This window comes from Mandrillus leucophaeus, unplaced genomic scaffold (assembly GCF_000951045.1).
Source record: "Mandrillus leucophaeus isolate KB7577 unplaced genomic scaffold, Mleu.le_1.0 Scaffold391, whole genome shotgun sequence".
NCBI classification, from domain to species: Eukaryota; Metazoa; Chordata; class Mammalia; order Primates; family Cercopithecidae; genus Mandrillus; species Mandrillus leucophaeus.
In genome coordinates this window covers 1,996,596-2,021,557 of record NW_012104154.1, presented here as the reverse complement: position 1 = coordinate 2,021,557, position 24,962 = coordinate 1,996,596, and the positions used below count along the sequence as shown (strand labels likewise).

The 24,962-nt window shown below is 40.4% G+C and overlaps 1 protein-coding gene across 4 annotated transcripts in view; it reads left to right on the top strand.

Moving 5' to 3' along the window:
• The window catches only part of SPTLC1 (serine palmitoyltransferase, long chain base subunit 1), an 80,443-nt gene that overhangs the window by 24,727 nt on the left and 30,754 nt on the right, over positions 1-24,962 (top strand). For 2 of the 4 annotated variants that reach the window (XM_011991200.1, XM_011991201.1), the window contains exons 4-8: positions 2,178-2,271; positions 3,051-3,123; positions 11,206-11,338; positions 20,508-20,637; positions 24,363-24,452. In XM_011991200.1, coding sequence (XP_011846590.1) covers positions 2,178-2,271; positions 3,051-3,123; positions 11,206-11,338; positions 20,508-20,637; positions 24,363-24,452 — 520 coding nt within the window. Of the gene's footprint in view, positions 1-2,177; positions 2,272-3,050; positions 3,124-3,571; positions 4,080-8,583; positions 8,644-11,205; positions 11,339-20,507; positions 20,638-24,362; positions 24,453-24,962 lie in introns of those variants that run through there. The other 2 variants (XM_011991199.1, XM_011991202.1) reach the window with 2 other exon arrangements.

The window sequence follows — 24,962 nt, the reverse complement described above, 5'->3', positions numbered from 1 at the left end:
TTCTCCTGCTTTAGCCTTCTGAGTAGCTGGCATTACAGGCGTGCGCCACCATGCCTAGCTAATTTTTTTGTATTATCAGTGGAGATGAGGTTTCACCATGTTGGTCAGGCTGGTCTTGAACTCCGACCTCAGGTGATCTGCCCACCTCGGCCTCCCAAAGTGCTGGGATTACAGGCGTGAGCCACTGCGCCCAACCCAGCCTGTCGTTTTCTTAGTAGCTTTTTAACCTTTCCTTGTATTTATGCTCTTGGTCCTCAGCACTTTCTATGTCCAGCATCTCGCGTTCTTGGGCGGCAGCCCTTCTGCATGTCTTGTGTGTTGACTGTCACTCATGGTGGGTTGTGGTTTTTGATTGGGAAAGTTGTTTTCTCTCTCTTGAGTCCTCTCAGGTCTTGATTGTGGAGATGTCTTTCTGGTTGGTTTTACCTGATTCTGCAGCGTACCCTGTAAGATTTTAGGTTCCAGGATTCCTGTATCAGGTGCCCGTTATGACCTGTTCCTGCTAGCTTGCATGGGGCGCAGGTCTGAGACTTCCATTTCTCACTGGAAGCTTTGTTCCTTTCCTACTCCAAGTGCTGGACAGCAATAGCATCCCTGCATCACATCATGCTGCCTCCTGATAGCTTTTGAGCCGTGGTGAGGGGTTTGGATGTACTTGTTCTTAATCATTTGTTTTCTGTGTATTACAGTTTTTGTAGAATGGTCTCAGTGTTTACAGCACCTTTAGTACAGGGGTGGTCTACCTAGCTGTTTGTTTGTATGTTTTTTAAAATCTTTTTGTGACTGCCAATTCCTGACTGTGGAATCAGGGAGGACTTAGGAAACTTAAGGAAACCCTGAGAAGTAGGAACCTAAGTAACATGATAAAATCAGAATCACAGTTGAGGAAGTGAGTGGCACTGGCTTTGAAAGAGAAACCCTTGAAGCCTTAGGGAAGAAGGAAGAAAATATTTGGAGAGTACCTCTTATGAGCCAGGCACTTCCATAATAGCAGTTTCCCTGAGGGGTAGGCTCTCCCCCTACTTTAATGATGAAGAAACTGAGAATCCCAGAGGTCAGTGATGTCCCTAAGCTTCTGAAGTCATCAGTAGTCGTAATACAGAGGGGGCCTGTCTGACAGACTCTACAGCCCCTGTTGTTTTCACTGAGTCTTCTTGCCTTTTTTATGAGTTAGTTAGCTTTCATGAATTTACCTCACGTTGTCATTCTTTCCTTTTCCTGGTTTCCCAGCATCTGTGTTTTCTCAAGGATGACCAATGCTGTTAAAAGGTATCGATGAGAATAGTGTTTCTCCATCTTTTCTGGCTACAGTGCGTTTTATCGAGCAACCCAGTACATGGACCAGTACAGATACATAGTCCCATCACTCACCCTGTGCCATGGTTCTGATGTTTTCTTTTCCATTCTATTTTGTTTTACTGTTTCCTCTGGTTAAAATAGGCTGACTGTGACCAACTAACTTGGTCTCACAGCCCTTTAACAGTTTGCAACCCATAATTTGAGCCCATGATTTTGAAGCATGGCTCATGGCTAGAATATAGATCTGCAGAGGGCTTAACAGAAGTATCCTCAGGAGCCCATTCTCCTGTCCCAGCCGGGCTCATATCCGGCTCCAGTGTAGCTGCCACCCACATTCTCCCCACTCCCCAGGAGTATGGGGATTCCTCTTCAACAGCATTCCAGCGTTAACTTTAGACATTGGGAACATATCCCACTTACTCTTTAGTGACTTCCTATAGATACCATTTCTTTTTAAGCCACTTAACTATTCATAACTCATTCTGCCTTTTCTTGCCTTTGATCTTATTTTATATTTTCTTTCTGTTTGGCTTATTCCAGATTTTTCTGAGATACTTTATTTGGCAGCTTCTTTCTTAAGCGAGTTTTAAAACCAAAGCATTTAAGATTTGCCACTCATTCATCTTGGAATTCTAGCTTATTTTTCTTTTTTTATTTTAGTAGTACGGGTAGTTTATTAAAAATAAAAATAATGGAAAAATATCTTATTTTTAATGTACCATGCTCTAATACTACTTCTTAAAAACAAGAAATCAAAGACCAGTATGCAAATAGGGTAGGATGACAACACTTTGTTGTTGTGCCTGCCACCAAGGTAATATAATAACATGTAACATGAATGTGTAATTGACGTGTACCTCTCTTTATCTCTTCCCTAGCCCTCCAAGCCACAAAATTGTGGTGAATGGAAAAGAATGTATAAATTTTGCCTCATTTAATTTTCTTGGATTGTTGGATAACCCTAGGGTTAAGGTGAGTAGCACATAATGCTGAAGTGGACAGATAACATTACTGATTTAAGAAACTGGACGTAAAAGACAAATGCAGGCTGGGCGCGGTGGATCACTTGAGGTCAGGAGTTTAAGACCAGCCTGGCCAACATGGTGAAACCCCATCTGTACCAAAAAATGCAAAAATTAGTCAGGCATGGTGGCACATGCCTGTGGTAGTCCCAGCTACTCGGGAGGCTGGGGTGGGAGAATTTCTTGAACCCAGGAGGTGGCGGTTGCAGTGAGCCGAGATGGTGCCACTGCACTGTCTCCAAAAAAAAAAAAAAGACAGAGTATCGGAAAGGGCTATGCAAGTTTTTCCCATTGCTTTTTGTCTGACAAGAGTTGTGATCTGGACCTAGACAGAGAGGGGCAAGAGTGTCTTATGTGGCTCAGTGTTGGGCAACAACCACAGAACTGAACAGGCCGGACCTGGAGAATAGCTGGAGAAGGGCCTAGGAAATTGCTCTCTCTCCTATTGGGATTGTGGGCTAACAGGCATTTTCCAGGAGAGACTTGGCCCACAAATGCAGAAAAGTTAACCAGGTTTTGAGAATCAGGCTAGTATAACTTTTCCATGTTTTAAGTTATATCCTCAGTCTTTACATCTGTCTTTATATTCTGTTCGAGTCGCTGTAGTTCTAAGAAAGGAAGAAAAGTGGAGGAGGGTGGAAGGAGCTCTGTGGGTTAAAAAATAGGAAATGTTCGTTTTGAACTCTTCAAGATAAATTATTAAAGTATAATTATTTTACTTCAATAAAGGCAGCAGCTTTAGCATCTCTAAAGAAGTATGGCGTGGGGACTTGTGGACCCAGAGGATTTTATGGCACATTTGGTAAGTTTTTGTTGTGTTCTCTTTCAGACTACTACTTTCAATAGTTAAGATTCGATTTTAGGCCAGGCACGGTGGTTCACACCTGTAATCCCAGCACTTTGGAGAGGCTGAGGTGGGAGGATTGTTTGAGCCCAGGAATTTGAGACCAGCATGGGCAATATAGGGAGACCCTGTCTCTAGAAAAAATAATAAAATTAGCCGGGCATGGTGGGCTCATCCTCGTGTGCATGTGTGGAGATTGCAGTATGGGGAAACGAGGGCAGAGCAGCAGGACTCTCTATGCAGGGGAGATGGCCTCATACTTCTGCCCACAGTCCATTGATGAGAGCAGAACCCCTGCCCTGACTAGCCATGCAGGGGGCTGAGAAACAGCTCTAGGAAGAAAGTGGAGAGCAGATTGCCTGGGGTGGAGGGAGGGGGGATAAAGTGTAGTTTTTTTTCTTTCTAGAATGAAGATGAAGGATCATTGATTTCCTTGTGTATGGATAAGCCAGAAACAGGCCAACTAAATATTTGATGAGTGTATGATTTCAAATACAGTGAATTCCCTGGGAGTCGTCAAAAAAGACTCTGGCATTTTATGGCTGTTTTTATTAAGTGTATATTCTTTGCTCCTGAAAATGTTATTAAATAATTGTTCAGGCCAGGCATGGTGGCTCATGCCTGTAATCCCAGCACTTTGGAAGACTTAGGCGGGCGGATCACCTGAGGTCAGGAGTTCAAAACCCCCCTGGCTAACATGGTGAAACCTCGTCTCTACTAAAAATACAAAAATTAGCTGGGCATGGTGGTGGGTACCTGTAATCCCAGCTACTTGGGAGGCTGAGGTGGGAGAATCGCTTCAACCTGGGAGGCAGAGGTTGCAGTGAGCCGAGATCATGCCAGTGCACTCTAGCCTGGGCAACAGAGCGAGACTCTGTCTCTAAATAAGTAAATAATAAAATTGTTCAGATGAATTTTTTGCTGGAAATAACATTTTGGCTTATAAAAAATTGTCACAGTGTGGGGAAAGCAGACCAAGGGAAATATCTTCCATCTTCTATTCTTATTTCCATTTCTGGATCTTTTTGTAGTTTTTTACTTTAACAGTTAAGTTTTTTACTTTTGTGATTTTTTTTACATAAGGGAGCACCTTACATTATCCCTAAGCTAGTTTGGTGATTACATTATTTGTCTTGGAAACAGATGAGGAGAATTAGTGTCCAGGAATCCTACAGCTGAAAGTGATCTTTAAAATCTTTAGTTCTAACCCTAAAATTAGAAACTGGCCAGATTTAGTGGCTCACGCCTGTAATCCTAACACTTTGGGAGGCCGAGAAGGGAGGATTGCTTGAGCCTAGACATTTGAGACTAGCCTGGGCAACGTAGCGAGACCCTGTGTTTACAAAAAATAAAAATAAACTGGGCACTAGTGTGCACCTGTAGTCCGAGCTACACGGGAGGCTGAGGCAGGAGGATCCTTTGATCCCAGGAGGTTGAGGCTGTGATGAGCTGTGTTCATACCACTGCAGTTCAGCCTGGATGACAGAGCGAGACCATCTCAAAAATAATAATAATAATAATATAAACCAAGTATCCTGACTCCATTCTTGATGGCAAGTTCGAAGAAATGAGCTTGTATCAGAGCCTCCCACTTTCCTCCAGTCTAATGCAAACAGGGGTTGTTTGGTTTTTAATTGGTAGGGAATTATTTTCTTGGCAGGTATTAGAAAACTAGAAAAGTCACATTTTCTGGGGTTGTCAGTTGTAATCTGATGAAGGCTTTCTGTGACTGCTTGCTGAGGTAAAGGAATTGTTTCTTAAAAGCCTCTCTTGTGGATTTTATTGGCTTGTGTAACCTTGGCCCCGCTTGAGTCTTGATCTGGACAAATGAGAGATTTATTGACAAGTCCAATTGTGAAAGTTTCAAATCTTCAAGGCAAGTTTTCTGAAAGCTGTGAAATATATTGTTAAAATATCCTAGTCACCTTTCCCTTTGAATCACCTGCATAATAGCATGCTAGATGTTTCCAAACATGGGATCTTTAGATTAATGGTTTTTTAATTAATTTTCTTGATTGGGTAATTCAATACATGATAGAAACTTCAAAAAGTGTACAAAGATAGACATGAGTAATCTCCTAACCTCAGGTCCTATTTTCCTCACTGCCATCCTACCACCTAAAGACAAGCTACTGTCAGTAGTTTCTTGTTAATTCTTCCAGAGACCTTTTATCAGCATATGTGAACCACTTCCACGTATTTCTTTTTTTCCTCCATTGTTAGAAAAATGCTAGCATACCGTACACATTTTTCTGTACCTTGCTGTTGAAGTGAGTGTGTTTTAAATTTAAACTGGGTTTGATCCTTCAGATGTCTAACTATGCAGTCAGAGGCAGTGAACGCACAAGCATAGATCAGATCCTCTGTAAGCCACTTTATTGGTCACTTTAGGGTAGGAATCATCCTTATCCTAAAGCTATAGGTGCAGGTTCAGACAGACTGTGGCTTCTGGACAAAGGTTGCAAGATAATTTGCAGTGGGACTGTTTTCAAACAAGACACCAAATCTACAACTTTAATGTGTAATGTTTTCTGAGTGCATTGTCCTTCAGATAAACATAGTTTTATTCATTCTTAACAGTTGCCCATGTTTACTTGTCATTGTTTTTCCTTTCTTTAAATATATGTATTGCCCATATTTGTACTTTTTAAATTTTCTGACAGGATTTTTTTCTGTGTCTTTTCTTATTCTGGAAGTAATAACTTGAATTATTACAGTTGTATTAAAATACTTTGAAATTTTAGCATTAGTTACAATTGGAGAAGCTACATGAAGTCATCTAAGGCTAAATTGTATGTCTAAAATACCGTATACATTTAAATTATTCTAAATATGTCGGGGATGTTTGCCTTTTGCACCGAGCAATAACGCAGACATGAAGCCCTGTTTCTCTCGTTTACAATTGCTTATGTATTCTTGAAGAGTTTAATTTGAAGTGTAGGATAGCTTTCCCTGGACTCCCACATGATTGCTTTTAATATTGTCTTTCCCGCCCTCCAACGTATCGCAACTAGTTTCAAAGCACACCCCTTGTAGCTTTCTTCCCAACTCATGAAATAGTGAATGTGAATCACTTTTAAGAGTCAATTTCCTTATTAAACATTCTCTCTTGTTTACTATTTCACGGTAACATATCTGTTAAATGATTAATTCAGAAAAAGTAATGGAGCAATGACTGGATTAAGATTCATCTAAGTTTTTTAAGGCTAAACATTCCCCTACCTCCTCAAGGCCAGGCGGGTAGAACTCAGCAAGTTATTAGAACAGTTGCCTTAGGACCATGTGAACTAGATTTCTTCCCACGTACTGATGTGTATTTTAGAACTCAGCAAGTGGTTTCATTGAGTCATGGAACCTTCCTTTCCTCTAAGGCCAGTGGGATCCCATTGTACTTAGGATAGTATCTGTTGGTAAACTTTTTGTTTGTTTCTTTCTTTGTTTTTAGTACATTTAGGTCTTATTCACATGTGATTTATCCCTGGTTCCCTGGGGTCTGTTTTGCATATGTAATGATTCATTGTCTTAAACTAGGTCAAAAAACAATTGGCTGGCAAGGTTTCATTATGAGAGATAATAGCATTTAATTGTGTTCTGGAGCCAGTCTAGAGTAAAAGTTGTTCATTTCAGTAGTTTATAAAAATATTTGCCTTCTTTGTTTTAGAACAGTCAACTGATCCATGACCACCTTTTTCAGTAGGAAGAACATTTGTGTTATGCACGTGCCTAATTGAAGAGACAACCTGAACAGGCTAAGTGTGAGCAACAAGGCTGTTTATTCACCCGCGTGCGAGCGAGCTGAGTCCGAAAAGGGAGTCAGCAGAGGGTGGTGAGATTGGAGATGGTTTTATAGATTAGGGGTAGGCAGTGGAAAGTTACAGTTAGGGGCCAGTTTTTACGGGTAGGGGAAGAATGTCACAAGGTACGTTATCACGAGATTGATTGATCACATAGGGTAGAGCCTGTTACAATGGTAGAATGCCACAAGGTTGGCTAATCAGCTAAGACAGGTACAAGCCGTTTTTCTTCTTTCGTGGTTTTCCTGTTGTCCCAGACTTTCTGGCTGCAGGAGACCTTCTGGATGTATATGTGTGGGTCACAGGGGTCACGATGACTTGACCATGGCACAGCCTGCTCTCAGGGGACCTTACAATTTGGTCATAAAATTCCTAGATCTGCCACCACTTCTTACCAGTCGTGGGAATCATGGTTTTCTCAGGTGTGAGCGGGAACAATCATTGCTTGCATGGCTTTAGAACACTTTGCTACGGATCACATAGGGTACTGCATGTGAAAACATGAAAGACATTCGGCCCTGTGTGTTCCAGTGACTACCTAAGGGCTATCATTTATACTCTTAAGAAAAATTGTGCATGTCTCTAGGGATTTGTGTGTGCGTGTGTGTGTGTGTGTGTGTTGTTGTTGTTGTTGAGACGGAGTTTCACTCTTGTTGCCTAGGCTGGAGTGCAGTGGCGTGATCTTGGCTCACCGCAACCTCCGTCCCCTAGGTTCAGGCGATTCTCCTGCCTCAGCCTCCTGGGTAGCTGGGATTACAGGCATGCACCACCATGCCCAACTAATTTTTTTTTTTTTTTTTTAAGTAGAGATGGGGTTTCTGCATGTTGGTCAGGCTGGTCTCAAACTCCTGACCTCAGGTGATCCGCCTGCCTCGGCCTCCCAAAGTGCTGGGATTACAGGTGTGAGCCGCCACACCTGGCCTCTAGGGATTTTTTTTTAAAGGACAGTATGTATGCAAAAATATGAAGGCCTTAAGAGAAAATGTAGTTTCTTTCTAAACTGTCCTAAAGTCAGCTATTTTATGGTATTTTCTCTGGAAAAGAACCAGGAAGGTCATAATCTCTCCTCCTTGTAAGTGAGAAGCTGAACCAAGTGGCTCTTATTAGAAGATAGTCTCAACAATTCAGAATTCAGATAACTTAATTAGAAGATTGCCTAAAGTGTGACCAGGTTTTTACTTTTAAAATGAAACCTTTTCTTTTATTCTACAATATTAATGTAATTAAACAAACTCTTCAATAGCGCATTGCTTGTTCCATGCCGGGCGGTGTTCTGAGTGTTTTATCAGCATTAACTCATGTACTCCTCCTGCTAACCCTTGAGGAAGGTAGGACTATCCCCCCTATTCGACAGAGGAAGGCACCGAGGCTGCCCAGGGCTGACCCCCCAGACCTAACTACAGTCTGAGCTCTGTGATGACGGAGGTAATGAGGCCTTCTGTCCCTGAGGTTCTGGTGAGGGAGCCAGACACCAGATCAGCAAGTGCAGGAAAGTGCTGAGGGCTGTGAGGTGTGCGGAGGCATTCTAGGACACCTTCCTCCATGGTCACTTCTCTGCCGTGTTTAGTGCTAACAGTGAATTGTAGAATATAGTACTTTTGTTTTATTCCATGCAAGTCGACAGCTCCAGTTAGTGAAATGGATCATACATACAGAAGATATGGACATCAGAAATTGAAGAAAAGTGAGCGCCCTTGTAGTTTTCCTGCTTGCTGCCTTCCGCTCCCTTGGGTTGAGAGTTTCTTCGTTGCACAAAGGAGCATCAAGAGAAGCAAGTTCTGCAGTTACCCATATTTACCTGTCACAAAACCTGCTTTGCAAGGCTGTCATCAGCTAAAACCCAGTGTCTTTTGATAGAAGGAAAAGACTAGTCTTTTTGAACTTTTGGGGCTATGCTTGAACCAATAAGTCATTGATTTATGGTTGAGAGATTCTTCTTCCCACGTTATGGCAACTGTATATAAACAGTTACGAGTATACCTAATGACAGGAAGATTTGTAACATGCTGATTTTCATCAACTGGGTAACTCACTCTAAAGTCCTGAAACAGGGTCGTACTCAGTTTTACAGTCTCATCATTCATCACTGAAAAGAGTCATTTAGAGCTAAGAAGTCTACAGAGTGATTTAAAATCCCTTTTGTGGTTAGCAAAAATAGTTTGTATACATAGCATGTTTTTCTTTTTGAAATGGAGATACCAAATGAAAGCAAACCATTGTGGCCCGGGTTGTCCTTCTGGCTGAACTGTGAAGGTTTGTGGCAGAAATTTTCAATTAGAAGCACCATTATAATTTGAAGGAGGCCTCCAACCTGGGAACATGAGAGGTGGCAAAGTGGTGGCACTCAGAGAACAGTAATGAGGATGAGAAGGAAGACATACCCCAGAGTAACCCATGCTCAGCTCCTTGGCTGTGTTCCTCTTTCTTGCTAGATTCTACCTGAAACCTTTTCTGATAGCGTCTCTCCTAGAGGGTGGCTGGCAGACAAAAGGGATCACGACCTTGGATTTCGTGTGATCATCATGTCAGAGATCTTACACTCGAAGATCACCTGGGATATGTTCTTCTAAACTCTGTGTGTTGTAAAGTCCCACATTTGTTTAATATTGGTATAATGAAAAGTGTCCATTTTATAAAATAACGATAACCAATTGGTAATGGAAATCAAATGATATTGACTGTGTTAGCGTACAAATAGGAAGAAGCATGCCTCATATTTTATCACTATTTGATAGGAGTGAAATTAATAGTTCATTTAACAGTTCTGTAACATTCTTTAGGAAGTCTGTAAATACGCTGCCTCCTGCCAGGCCGTCAGCCCTCTCTGCTGCCCCTAGCTCAGGAGTGCCCAGACCGCCTGCCGTTGCCCGTGCTTGGGTTCTCATCAGTAGACACACCACGGCTCCCTCATCCTGGGTCTCAAAATCCAACTCTGTGGGCTCTGATTTCCCTCCTTTCTCGCATAGCGCCCTAAGACTGGAGGGGCCTGGCTTCTCTGAGCCCTCCCCACACAGGGCCTGTGGTGAAACTCTGTTATCTAGTCCTCCAGGCTTGGGTCCTGCCATAGTTAAAAGAGCTAAAGGAATTTTTTTTAAAAATCCCTTTCCCTCCTTGATAATACCTCATTTTAAGACTGCTTTAAACTTTTTAAGATTCTAAAGTGGCCAGTGGCCTGTTTATTCTAAGCATCACTGGTCCTCCGTCCGAGGGCATGAAGCCTCATGGTTCAGTCTGAGAGCTAAAAGGCTGTAAGGAGGACCAGGCGCGGTGGCTCTTGCCTGTAATCCCAGCACTTTGGGAGGCGGAGGCGGGCAGATCATGAGGTCAGGAGATCAAGACCATCCTGGCTAACACAGTGAAACCCTGTCTCTACTAAAAATAGAAAAAATTAGCCGGGCGTGGTGGTGAGCGCCTGTAGTGCCAGCTACTCAGGAGGCTGAGGCAGGAGAATGGTGTGAACCCGGGAAGCAGAGCTTGCAGTGAGCCGAGATTGTGCCACTGCACTCCAGCCTGGGTGACAGAGCGAGACTCCGTCTCAAAAGAATAAAAAAAATAAAAAAGGCTGTAAGGAGCCATGATTTCAGAGGAAAATAATAATCAATCTAATAATTATAATTTATCCTCATTGTTATGTCAACATCCTTCTTATGGTGCATCTATAAAAGTACTATATTTCCTTTTGTACCATAAATTTGAATTATTATTCATTACACTTATAAGAAATTCAGACAGAATCCCAGCCCCAAAAAGTGATGAGAGGTGCCACTACTAAGTGCTGACACAGATTGTTAGAGGAATGGTCACTGGAGTTCTAGTAACTGTCACCTTCTTGATGCAAAGTATACAGAGTTCTTTTTGCTAAAATGTGAATAGACATTAATAAGTTAACATCAGACATTGGTGAGACCTCAGTGGTTTTGGTCAAGGGCAGTTAATGCAGGGAAACTTGGTAGGCCTTGAAGTCTTACAGTAGAGTGATATCAAAGCATAACCCGAAGTTGGAACTGCCCCAGTAACACATTTTGCAGATAGATGAGTAGCTGATTTAGTTCATGTATTTTAGAAGTTGTATGGGCCTGGAATTATTTTAATAGATCTTATATAATCTATCATTTAAAAACAATTCCATTTTGGCCATAAGGTGAAAGTACTGATAATTATACTGTTTGTGTTCTTTTATTTATTCTTTAGTAGAGAAAAAGAATTATAAGACAGTTTAACCATTTATTTTTTTTAACTGAAATAGATGTTCATTTGGATTTGGAAGACCGCCTGGCAAAATTTATGAAGACAGAAGAAGCCATTATATACTCGTATGGATTTGCCACCATAGCCAGTGCTATTCCTGCTTACTCTAAGAGGGGGGACATTGTTTTTGTGTAAGTAACCTTCACCTAGTTTTCTAATAGCAATTCCTTTGAGATAATACTGAGATAAATTCCTTAGAGAAATACTTCATTAGAAGTTATCTGCATAAAATAATACTGCTTTTTATTGTTTTTCAAGAAAGTCACCTCACCAAAGGTTTCAAAATTTGTGAAACCTTCACTTAAAAGATGCTTAACAGTGTCTGTAGTCATTTATCTGCCATGATAATTCTTTATTGATGTCCGGATGAGGACAGCTATCTGCCTTCTTTGTGCAGCTCTGTGGCTGTGTGTTATCCTAATCCGTGGTCACCACCTCACGTTGTCACTCAGACTGCCCGGCAAAGTCTCTCCATGTCTCATGACCCGTTCACCCCGTCTCCTGGCCTCAGCTGATCTTGCTTCCTACCTTATTAAGGATAGAGGAGCCATGACTTGGACACTTTCTTGACTACCCACAAGTAGATCTTCACACTTGCTGCCTGTCCTGAATGCATGCTATGGAGATTTATTGTGAAGGGCAGAGGGCAGCCAAGCAAGGGCTGGCAGGCTCCAGGCAGCTGATTAAACCAGTCAGAAGCATCTGTCGCCCCAGGCCAAGCCCCTGTCGTCCTTTGAGTGGACTAAAATTTGGGTCTCAAATTTACTTTTATTTTCTCTTTTCCTTTTTTTCTTTTTTCTTTTTTTTTTTTTTTTTCTCTGGGGCTGGAGTGCAGAGGCGCAATCTCAGCTCACTGCAACCTCCGCTTCCTAACTTTAAGCAATTCTCCAGCCTCAGTCTCCCAAGTAGCTGGGATTACAGGTGCCCGCCACCACTCCCAGCTAATTTTATGTATTATCCGTAGAGATGGGGTTTTACCATGTTGGCCAGGCTGGTCTCGAACTCCTGACCTCAGGTGATCCACCCGCCTCGGCTTCCCAAAGTGCTAGGATTACAGGTGTGAGCCACCATTCGTGGCCTTTTTTTTTTTCTTTCTTTCTTTTAATTTTTTTATTTTGAGACGGTCTTTCACTCTTGTCACCCAGGCTGAAGTATAATGAAGTGATCTCAGCTCACTGCAAGCTCCACTTACTGGGTTCAAGCAATTCTCCTACCTCAGCCTCCCAAGTAGCTGGGATTACAGGTGCCTGCCACCATGCTTTGCTAATTTTTTGTATTTTTAGTAGAGATGGGGTTTCACCATGTTGGCTAGGCTGGTCTTGAACTCCTGACCTCAGGTGATTTGCCTGCCTCAGCCTCCCAAAGTGCTGGGATTACAGGCTTGAGCCACTGCGCCTGGCCTCCTCTTTTCCTTTTTAATACCATAGCCAGAGTAATCTTTTTAAAATGTAAATGCTATTATGTCACTTTTTATTTAATACAATTTAAAGCTTCTGTTGTTGCTAAAATGAAGACCCAAGTCCTTTGTATGATCTTGTGAGCTCTGCACCACTTTTTCAGGCTTATTTTGTACCATTTTCCTGAGGTGTTTAAGCTGTAGCCTTGCCAGCCCTGTACGCTAGTGTCCTCTCACCTCGGGACCCACACACATGCTTGTTCTGACTAGAACACTGTTCCTCCTCCCCTATCCTACTTAACCTTCTCATCCTACACATACTTCTGCAGGGAAGCCGTCCCACACCTCTCAGAGCAGGTCAAGACCCCTGCTGCATGTGGACACAATCTTACAACCAGAGAGAATTTATTGTTCTTGTTTATCCATGCTCACACAAGCACTCAAACTGCCTCTCAAGGTCACCCTGCTTCTCAAGCCTCCCTCCCACACACAGACACACACACACACTCACACACACTCTGCTCTGCTCATTTGCTTCATACTTAACTATACTTTTATTTTGTAGAACTTGTAATAGTTTATAATTTTGTATCTGTGTGGTTATTTGCTTCTGTTTCTTGCTGGGAGCCCATTACTTAGAATAGTATTTATCATTTAGTAATGGTCAATAAACACTAGTTCAGTAAATGAATGAAAGGAAGCTGGAGCTCAGAATAGGGGCCAGATAACTGTATGGTAGAGCCTGGCCTCCCTCAAGCCCCGCACTGGCCTCTTACGTACAACTCACCATTGGAACTCTTGCTTGTGCAGCGACAGAACTTTCTATCACAATTACTACAGAGCTGACTCTACCTGGGGCTTCTGCAGTACATGTGACCCATTCCTGACTATAGTTCTACAACAGTCTAGGAGCACTACAGCAAATGTCCTGAGTCTAAGTACTATACTAATGTGAGCATAAAAATGAATATTTCTATTAATTTTTGGCACATAGTTTAAAAAATAATGTGGAAGACTCATCACTAACTGGAGCGCCATTGACTTAAACAGTGTTTCTGGGTTTTTAGTAAAAGCAGAGTTATAGACAGCTGCAGTGTCATTCAGTGTCACTTTATACACAAGCACCCCACTATAAATTCTTTTTAAGTCCAGAAAAAGTTGATGGTTGCTGGTGAACTCATATGCTTCCTTTGATAAATACATTCTTTTTTTTTTTTTTTTTTTAACTGCTAGGAAACAGGGTAAATTCTCTTCCATGTGTTATGCCTAGTGTCTTAAAACTTCTGATTCCAGTGAGTTGCTAACCTGTTTATTCTGCTACATAATTTTAAATATTCTACCTGAAATGTGTTCGAATGTATGAGTGCTAGAGGTAAACATGGTGTTTGGTAAATTTGTTTTGATAAATTTGTCAGGCATAGACACTGTCTGATGCTTCATTTCCTTCCTTTCAGTAAACAGTGTTAATGCTTTGCCAATAGTGGGTCTCAGCACAGTGGTCATTCATGGACTTAAGTCTGTCCTATCACTCCTCTAAGTCTGTGTTCATGCTGCTTCACAGATCTTTTTAAAATTAAACTTTTTACATTCAGATAATTGTAGATTCAAAAGCACTTGTAAGAAATAATACAGAAATCCTAAGTGTCTTCCAGTGGGGACCTCTTGCAGAATGAACAGTTTCACAGCCAGGATATTGACTGTGTCATTGTCAAGATGCAGAACATTTCTGTCACCACAGGGATCCTTCATGTTGCCACACCCCCATTCCTCCCACCTGCCCACTCCTTAACCCCTGGCAACCACTGATCTGTTCTGTTTGTTAGTTTTGTCTTTTTAGGAATGTTATACAAATGGAATCATTCAGTAGGCAACGCTTTGGGGTTGGCTTTTTTCATTTGGCGTAATTCTCTGATGGTTCGTCCAAATTGTTGCTTGTATCCAGAGTTGGTTCCTTTTGATTGATGAGTATTATTCCATGGCATGAAGGCACCACCATTATTGAAGTTACCTATTAAAGACATCTGAGTTGTTGCCAGCTTTGTGCTATTATAAAAAAAAAAAAAAAAAAGCTGCTCTAAACATTCATGAAAAAAAAAAAAAAAAAAAGCTGCTCTAAACATTCATGTACATTCATGCTGTGTGAGCATAAGTTTTTATTTCTGTGGAATACATGCCAAGAAATGCAGTTGCTATGTTTATAGTATTGCACAGTTTTTAAAGGAACTGCCAAACTGTTTTCCAAAGCGTCTATACCATTTTATGTTCCCATCAGCAATATATGAATGATCAAGGTTCTCCACGTCTTCAGAGGCATTTGATGTTGTCACTACTTTTTTAGTCAGTCTGATAGGTGTGGAGAGAAATTTATATTTTTCTGATGGCTAATGATGTTGAACATCCATTCATGTGCATATTTGCCATCTCTTCAGTGAAATGTCTTTTCATGCCTTTTGTCCATTTTCTAGTTGTATGATTTGTTTTTATACTGAGTTTTGAGAGTTCTTTATACATTCTAGATCATAATTCTTTATCAGATATGTGGTTTGCAAATACAAATTTTGATGTCCACATATTCATTGATAACATATAGAGATGAAATGGATTTTTTGTGTGCTGATCTTATATCCTGCAACCTTGCCAAACTCACTTATTTAGCTCTAGGAACTGTTTTTCTAGATTGCTTAGGATTTTCCATGTAGACAGTCATCATGTCGTTTGTAAATAGTTTTATTTATTTTCTGATCTACTTACTTTTTATTCCCTTTTATTGCCTTATTGCAGAGCCAAGAACTTCCAGGACTGTGGTAAGAGTAGTAAGAGAAGACATTCTTACCCTGTTCCTGATATTAGAAATCATTTACTCTTTCACCAATAAGTTTCATGTTAGATGCAGATTTCTTACAATGCACTTTATTACATCCACTTTCCTGCACCTCATCCTTTTTTTCTGAGCATTTTCATTGTAAATCAATGTTGAATTTGGTTGGTCAGCTACTTTTTCTGTGTTGGTTGGTATGATCATGTGATTTTTCTTTTTTAGTCTGTTAATGTGGTAGGTAACATTGATTTATTTTCAAATATTGAACCAGCTTTGCATACCTGGAATAAACACTACTTGGTTATGGGGAATAATTTTTTTTATAAAAAGCTAAATTCTATTTGCCAGTCTTTTGTTAAGGATTTTGAATCTGTGTTCATGAGGGAGACTGTCCTATAATACACTTTTTTTGATACTTACTTTGGTTTTGGTCGCAGAATAACACTTCATAGAATCAACTGGGAAGTGCTCTGTCTTCTATTTTGTGGAGCTATTTGTATAGAATTATTTTTAATTATTTAATTGTTTGGTAGAATTCTCCCATGAAACCATGTGGGCCTGGAGATTTCTTTTTTGCAAGTATCTTAAATCTGAATTCAGTTTCCTTAGTAGTTATCAGGCTGTTCAAATTATCTGTCATGTTGAGTGAATTGAGGTAGTTTGTGCTTTTCAAGGAATTGGTCCATTTCCTATAAGTTGTCAGATGTATATGTGTGGTGCTGTTCATGGTATCCCCTTATTATTCTGATGTCTGCAGAGTCTATGGTTATATACCTTGTTTCACTCCTGGTATTGGTAATTTGTGCCTTTTCTCCTTTTTTTCTTTGTCGGTCTTGTTAGAGGTGTGTCCATTTTATTGATCTTTTGAAAGAATCAGCTGTTTGTTTCATTGATTTTTCTCTTGTATTTTTCTTGTCAGTTTCATTGATTGAATTCTCCTGTTATTTCCTGCCTTCTGTTCACTTTTGATTTATTTTGTTCTTTTTCTTTATTTTGAGGTAGGAGCTTAAATTATTAATTTGAAACTTTTTCTCTTTTCTTGAATGTTCATTTAGTGCTATGAATTGCCCTCTCAATGCTGCTTTAGTTGTGTCTCACAAATTTTGATGTGTTGTGTTTTCATTTGTATTTAGTTCATTTTCGTTTTAAGAAATAGGGTGTCACTGTTTTGCCCTGGTTGGCTGTGAACTCCTGGGCTCAATGGATACTTTTGCTTCAGCCTCCTGGGTAGTTGGCACTACAAGAACACACCACTGTGCCCAGCTTAGACTTTCCCTTTGACCTAAGGATTATTTAGAAGTGTATTTTCTACTTTTCAGGTGTTTGGGGACTTTAAATTTGTTGTAGTTTGGTTTATGGCTAATACTGTAGTCTATTTTGGAATATGTTACATGGGCACTTAAAAATGTGTATTCTGCTATTTGGTGGAGTGTTCTATAAATGTCAAGTCTTTTTGGTTGATGGTGTTTCTGGGTTCTCTCTTGGTGATTTTCTGTATAGTTCTTCTATCAGTTGTTGAGAAGGATAATGAAGTTTTCAACTGTAATTGTGGGTTTGTCTGTTTCTTCTTTCAGTTTTATTAGCTGTTGCATCTTAAATTTTTTTTTTTTTTGAGACGGGGTCTCGCTCTGTCGCCTAGGCTGGAGTGCAGTGGCCGAATCTCAGCTCACTGCAAGCTCCGCCTTCCGGGTTTACGCCATTCTCCTGCCTTAGCCTCCTGAGTAGCTGGGACTACAGGCGCCTGCCACCTCGCCCAGCTAGTTTTTTGTATTTTTTTAGTAGAGACAGGGTTTTACCGTGTTAGCCAGGATGGTCTCGATCTCCTGACCTCGTGATCCGCCCGTCTCGGCCTCCCAAAGTGCTGGGATTACAGGCTTGAGCCACCGCGCCCGGCCGCATCTTAAATTTTTTAGCTTTTTTGTTTAGTGCATATTTAGGATTGCTAAGTTTTCTTGATGAATTGACCCTTTTGGCATTTCATAATGTTCTTCTCTGTCTCTGATAATTTTCTGCTTTTTGTGTATGTGCTGCCAAAGCAAACACTCTGATAATTTTCTTTGTTCCAAGGTTTACTTTGTCAGATGCCCTTTTTATTTTGTATATTATACAGTTGTGTGTATATATCTGTATTTTTTACTACCTATATTGTTATATTTGAAGTGAGTTTCTTACAGACAGCATATAGTTGGGTCATGTTATTTAATTTATTCTGCCTGCCTGTCTTTAAATCATGTATTTGTACATTTACATTTAATGTAATTATTTGATACAGTAGGGTTTAAGTCTGTTAAAACGAAGTCTGCCATTTTGTTTTTTGTTTCTTGTCTGTTCACTTACTTTGTGTTTATTTTCTCTTTTCTGCCTTTCTGTGGGCTAATCGAACATGTTTTTAGAATTTATTTTTTCTTTGTATGGCTTTTTTAGTCATTACTCTGAGTATTACATTACACGTATACTATAATAGACTACTGGTGTCATCATTGTACCAATTCAAGTGTAGAAACTTTTACTTTCCTTTACATTCCTTTATTTCCCTCATTTACATTATGATTGTTTTAAATATTTCCTATACATACAGTGAGAACCACATCAGTGTTGTAATTTTTGCTTTAACTGTCCAAAATAATTTAGAAAACTCCAGAGGAGAAAAAAAAGCCTAGTGAATTTGCCTGTATTTTTTACTTACTGTGCTTCTTCCTCCTTTGATAATCTAACAGTCTTCTTTTATGGCTTTTTTCCTGTTTAGAGGACTTCCTTAGGCCGTATCTTTAGGGTAGGTCTGCTAGTGACAAATACTCTTCTTTTTTCTTAACGGAGAATGTCTTGATTTCACCTTCATTACTAAAGGATATTTTTGCTGGTTATAGGATTCTGGGTTGACAGTTATTTTCTTTCAGCATTAGGAACACATTGTGATGCTTTTTTTTTCTGGTGTCTGGTTTCTGATGAAAAATCTCCCGTTATTCAAATTGTTTTTCTCTATGTGTAAGGTGTCATTTTTCTCTGGTTGCTTTCAAGATTTTTTGTGTCATTTTTTTTCGGAAGTTATCTATGATGTGCCTTGGCAACTATTTGTTTGCATTTGCTCGTTTGCATTTGCAAAACGTCCTACTTGGCCTTCCCTGACAACACCCTAGGAGGGGTGTCGCCTTGTTAGAGCCTCTCAAGGGTCAAAGTCTAGGTTCCCTGCTCAGCTTCTTTAATCTGTAGATTGAAACCACTTGACAAATTTAGGGAGTTTTTAGCCATTATTTGTTTGAATGCTTTTTTAGCCCCACCCCCTTTCTCTTCTTCTGGAATTCCAGTGACACAAATGTTACGTCTTTTAGTGTAATCCCACGGTTCCCTGAGACTCTGTTCATTTCTTTCTATTCTATTTTCTTTCTGTTGTGCTCAGTGAATAATTTCTTTTTTTTTTTTTTTTTTTTTTTTTTTTTTTTTGAGACAGAGTCTCGCTCTGTATCCCCTGTCTCTTATACACATCTAGATGTGTATAAGAGACAGATACAGAGTCTCGCTCTGTATCCCCAGGCTGAAGTGTAGTGGCGCAATCTCGGCTCACTGTAAGCTCCGCCTCCCGGGTTCACGCCATTCTCCTGCGTCAGCCCCCTTGAGTAGCTGGGACTATGAGCGCCCGCCACCACACCCGGCTAATTTTTTTGTATTTTTTTTCAGTGGAGACGGGGTTTCACCGTGTTAGCCAGGATGGTCTCGATCTCCTGACCTCGTGATCCACCCTCCTTATCCTCCCAAAGTGCTGGGATTACAGGCGTGAGCCACCGCGCCTGGCCGTCAGTGAATAATTTCTGTTGCTTGTCTCAGTTCACTGATACTTCCTCTGTCTCCTTCATTCTGCTGCAAGCCCATCCACTAAGCTTCTTATTTTAGTAATTTTGTTTTTTCCGTTCTGATAGCTCCATAGGACTCTTCTTTGTATCTTCCATTTCATCACTGAGGCTTTTTATTATTTCATTTGCTTCAGGTGTCTTCATGGTGGCTCATTAAAATATTTTTATCATGGCTGCTCTAAAATTGTTGTCAGATGAGCTTGGTATCTCTGTCATCTCACTATTGACACTTGTTTCATTCTACTTGATATCTTCTGGTTCTTGATGTAAGGGATATTTGATGGAAACCTAGACACTTTCATATTACGCTGCTGCAGTCCATGTCTAGTTTAAGCCATCTCTTTTATTTGGCTTTCTCTGACGGGGAACGGGCTGGGGGACTGCTGCCTCATACTGCCAGGAGGAGGGACAAGTCAAGAGCCTGCTCAGCCGCCAGTGGGTTTCTTCGTTGCTGCTGGGTGATGGTAATAGTCCTGACTGTCCACTCGCCCTCCTCTGACACTGTCCAGGAGGAGATGGGGAGGGTGCCCACTACTCCTAGGTGCAGGTGGAAGTTAGGGCTCTCCATGTGTTCTTTGCTGACCCCACAGTGGTGGTGGAGGGAGTCCACTTGTTGTTATCAACTGATAGGAATAAAAGGCTCAGCGTCCTACTTGGCCTTCCCTGACAACACCCTAGGAGGGGCGTTGCCTTGTTAGAGCCTCTCAAGGGTCAATGTCTAGGTTCCCTGCTCAGCCTTTGCTGACATGGATGGGGCTGGGTACCCCTCATTTGTTTCTGTGGCGTTTGGCTACAGTAGAATAGTTATTATCTAAAAGTTTTCTGGCTAGCTGGGCTGCCAGTATTACTTCTCAGGGCAAAATAATGGTAGAGTAATGTGTCAGTCAAATCACAGATGCCACTGATCACGAGGCACACCAGTATTTTATGTTTCTTACAAAGAGAAAAGTATGTGAATACGCTGATACGTCATCCATAGTAAGATGCATGCTGATTTCAGAGAGATTAATACATAGTGAGAGTGTGCTTCTTGGAACAGATTAAGTATGGTAGTTATGTGAAAAGGACTCATGGATGAAGCGCACATAATGATGTATAAATATTCAAACATGTTTTATTTATTTGCTATGCTCGTGTTAACAATCACTGATTGGTCAGCTTACAAAAACAAGCGTTCCTTTTTGAGAATGTTGACAAGACCCTTTAAACCCAATTTGGTGGATCTCTTATCCTTGCAGAGACAGAGCTGCCTGCTTTGCTATTCAGAAAGGATTACAGGCATCCCGTAGTGACATTAAGTTATTTAAGCATAATGACATGGCTGACCTCGAGCGACTACTAAAAGAACAAGAGATCGAAGATCAAAAGGTATGATTCTTTTGAAGAAAATTATACAGTTCTTTTGTACTTTCTAACCAGCTAAATTATATATGAAATGGTAATTTGTCATGAAAACTTGCCTGTGGATCACATTTGGATATTAAGAAGGGTGTTCCTGCTTATTAAATGTACTTCATATTGCAGAGCCAAGTCTGATTGTAATTGCCTTGTCATTGCCATAATTACATATAGCAAATTGAGGGGAGGTAATCCAAGCAGCTTTCTAAGAGATCAAGAGAGGCTGAAAAACAGCATGCGCTTAGTGAGGCGGGGAGATGTCTACTCATAGCTGTGCGTAATGACACCAAAACTTACTAGGCCTTTAATGACATATACCTAGTGAATTCAGAATAGGCTTATTCACACCAGAATAAATCATGTATCAATTACATGAGGAAAGAATGGCAGCAAGCTTATTTTATTAATATATGAACAAAGTGAAGCCCTTTCTCCCCACCCCACCTGTATCCTGCTCTGAGCAGCTGCTGCCCGTGGGAAATGACTGCCCCAACATGGTCTCCTTCCAGCTTGCAGCCCTGGTTTCAGCTCTTTCCTCTCAAGAACCTAACATAACCTCAGGTGATGGTGATTTGGAAGTAGCTCCTTGGTGTTCTGATTAGAGTGAAACAAAGGAAGTGTGTTCAGAGCATCGTTGTTAAAATTATAATTTATTTTCCCCTGATGACATGGGTAAGTAAAGTAGCTCAGGTCTGTGGCTCTGAGCAGGGCACCATGATGTGTGTCTTCATCTCAGACACAGTTTCAGGTGGACTTTGCCAGTGCAATTCATTCATAACTAGAACAAATTATAAAAATACTCATCACATTTCTTAATTTTATGTTAATTTTCAATTTTCCAAATATTTGCATTATTCATTTAGGATTCTGTCATCTTTGTTCAGATGTCAGCCTAAGTGCATCACTTCATGAATATACACATTCTCATGATGAATATGCATGGTCTTGCCATTTTATACTTAATCTGCTGTAGGCTAATGTTTCACATTTACAGAATTTAGAAAAACCTATAGGGAAAATCTGAAAACTGAGCCTATTCCACTGGTTAATTTCTTTCTACAAAGTATAAAAAGATGTTTCTTACGATTATGCAGTAATAGAATGCTAGTCTGTATTCAGTAATAGAATTGCAGTCTGCTGCCATTTGTTTTGCCAAGTTAGTATTATATAAATTTGGAAAACATCAGATTCAGGTTTTGTATGTGCTCTTTTTCTACAAGATCCGTAAGCCATAGAACTTTTTTTTTTAATGAGCAACAACAAGAAATAAAATTAAATATCTTGAAACTTATTTCTACTTTATAATTTTTACTTTTTTACTAATTTATATTTTTCTTGATGAGAGCAGGCTTTCTAAGTAACTTTACATTTTGGTTTTTAGAAATACTCATTTTCAATTTTATTTTCACATAAATAATCTGGTCATTAATACTTTGAATGTTTTCTTTGTCCATTTCCCAAGTGCTGTGGTTCATAAATTGTTTTTTATCCCTTTTCCTACAGGGTTCTTTTGTGCCATATTAATTCTTCTTAAAGAATGGTCAGTGGATATGAACAGTAGTTCATAAAAGGAATACACATAACTATGAACAAGTGAAAAATAGCCTAGACTCACTAATAATTAAGGAAATTAGGCTAGGAGTTTTGCCTTTTAAATTAGGGCATGTTTTTAATAGTAGTAGTCAGTGCCAACACAGATGTGTTGAGACAAAGAGTCTATGACTCTGGAAAGAGTTTAAATTAGCACTTCTTTTCTAGAAGGTAAATTGGCAGATACATTCCAGGATCCAAGTAATTCCATGCCGTTTGACCCATTTCTGTGGTGGTGTCTTTAAAAAATTATCGGAAATGATGTCACATATTGAGGGATATTCATATTGTGATATGAAAAAGCAAATGAGGGAAACAACTAAATCCAACATTAGGGAAATAGTTAAGTAGTTTATGGTATATCCATAGGCAGAACATCTCCATTAAAATCATGTAATCCGAAATAATTTAGAAATGCTCACAGTATAATGTTTTTAAAAGCAGGTCCTAAAACTACAGTAAAATCCTGATTCTGAACAAAGTAATTTATATGTTTATGCAAGAAAGACAAAAATTATCACCATGTGGTATGATTAGCGAATTTATTTGTTTTTTGTACTTTTCCATTTCCCAAAATTTGAATATTTTTAAATCTAAGAAAAATGTTTTTCCTTAAAGACAGGCAGAGGTAGCATGCCCTGTGTAGAAATTAGGGTGGCACCTCTTCATCAGTCACTTCTAACATATTGCTAGCTCCCCAGCTTTCAGTTGTGAGTTGACAGAGTAAAGATGATTGAGCAACATCAGTGATGTATACTTTTTTATTCCTCAACAAACATTTTTTTTTTTTAGTGCTACTGCTGTGGGTTGTAAAATACTCCTTTAAAGCATTGCTCTGATACTTTCTAATTCTGATCATTTCTAATTGTCCATTGGAGCAGAAGCTTAGAGGCAAGAAACCTCTGAGTAAGAAGGTAATGGCAAACTCTATCTGTGGATCTCAGGGTTTTTTGCAGTCCCGCACACCTGAACCATGTACAGTTTCATACATGTGAGAGATTTATTAGTGACTTGCTCTGAGCGGAGTGTGTGAAGGTGTGTGTTTTTTGAAAAGAAGACCTCGGCCGGGTGCAGTGGCTCACACCTGTAACCCCAGCAGTTTGAGAGGCCAATGTCAGTAGATCAAGAGGTCAGGAGTTCAAGACCAGCCTGGCCAACATGGTGAAACCCCATCTCTACTAAAAATACAAAAATTAGCTGGGCGTGGTGGCAGTTGCCTGTAATCCCAGCTACTCGGGAGGCTGAGGCAGAGAATTGCTTGAACCTGGGAGGCGGAGGTTACAGTGAGCCGAGATGGCGCCACCGCACTCCAGCCTGAGTGACAGAGCGAGACTCCGTCTCAAAAAAAAAAAAGAAAAGGAAACCTCTCTACCCCACAGCCAAGGAACATCATTGGACAAAGTCATAGTCAAATTTTACTTGATCCGATAATAGATCAGTGGGGAGTGAGGAAGGAACAGGGTTGCCCCTTGTTTTGGGAGGTGAAGGAAAACAGGGTTTGAGTTTTGTAACTTTTTGTTATGGAAAAATGCCAACATAGAAGAAGGAAACACAGTGGTATAGTGAAGCCCCCCATACCCTTCTCCCAGCTTTGTTATCAGCATTACATCATTCTTGTGCCATCTGTTCCTCACCCCATCTTCATGATGATGATCTTCATTATAGTTGTTCTGGGTAAAATTGACAGACATTGAATCATATGAATACAGCTATACAGTTTTGACCAGTGATTATACCCGTGTAACCCGGGAATGTCGGCTCCATTATGATGTAAAATATTCCCATTTCTTTACAGAGTTCCCTTAGGCCCCTTCCCAGTTGGAGGGTTGAAGGGTTTTGTTTGTGTTTTAATATTCTCAGAGTGCCTAATTAGTTTGTGTGTGTGTGAGGTCATCCAGCTAATGCTGTGAGCTGAGAAACGTGTCTGAGAGAAGATAGCACTGTTGTTCATCTCAAAATAACCCGTCACAAACACTGAGCTTTCAGTTCATTCGGAATATTTTTTTAGGAATAAATCTTGGAAGGTGAAAGTGCTGGGGAATATTTAACAGATCTTATCTTTAGAGTTACTGAAATGTAAGATGTCTGCTTTTTCTCTTTTAAAGAATCCTCGCAAGGCTCGTGTAACTCGGCGTTTCATTGTAGTAGAAGGATTGTATATGAATACTGGAACTATTTGTCCTCTTCCAGAATTGGTAAGCAACCATGTTCAGTCATAATTTTAATATTTGGACTATTTGACACAGGTGCCTTTTGTTTATGACCACTTTTAGTGTATAATGTCTGCGTTGCTTTGCACATTAGGCCTCATAAGTATAATTTGCTCAGATCAGGGAAAAAGAACAACATTGAATGCCAGTGCTGGCCTTCACAGAGCAATTAGGACTGCTCTGTTGCCCAGGCTGGAGTGCAGTGATGTGAACCCAGCTCATTGCAGCCTTACCCTCCTGGGCTCAAGTGATCCTTCCACCTTAGCTTTCTGAGTTAGCTGGGACTACAGGCACATGCCACCGCACCTGGCTCATTTTTCCCTTTTTTGTGGAGTCAGAGCCTCACTGTGTTACCTAGACTGGTCTCAAACTCTTGGACTCAAGCGATCCTCCCGCCTCAGCCTGCCAAAGTGCTGGTATTACAGGTATGAGCCACCATGCCTGGCCAAGACTTAGCTTTTTTTTTTGAGATGGAGTCTCGCTCTGTCGCCGGAT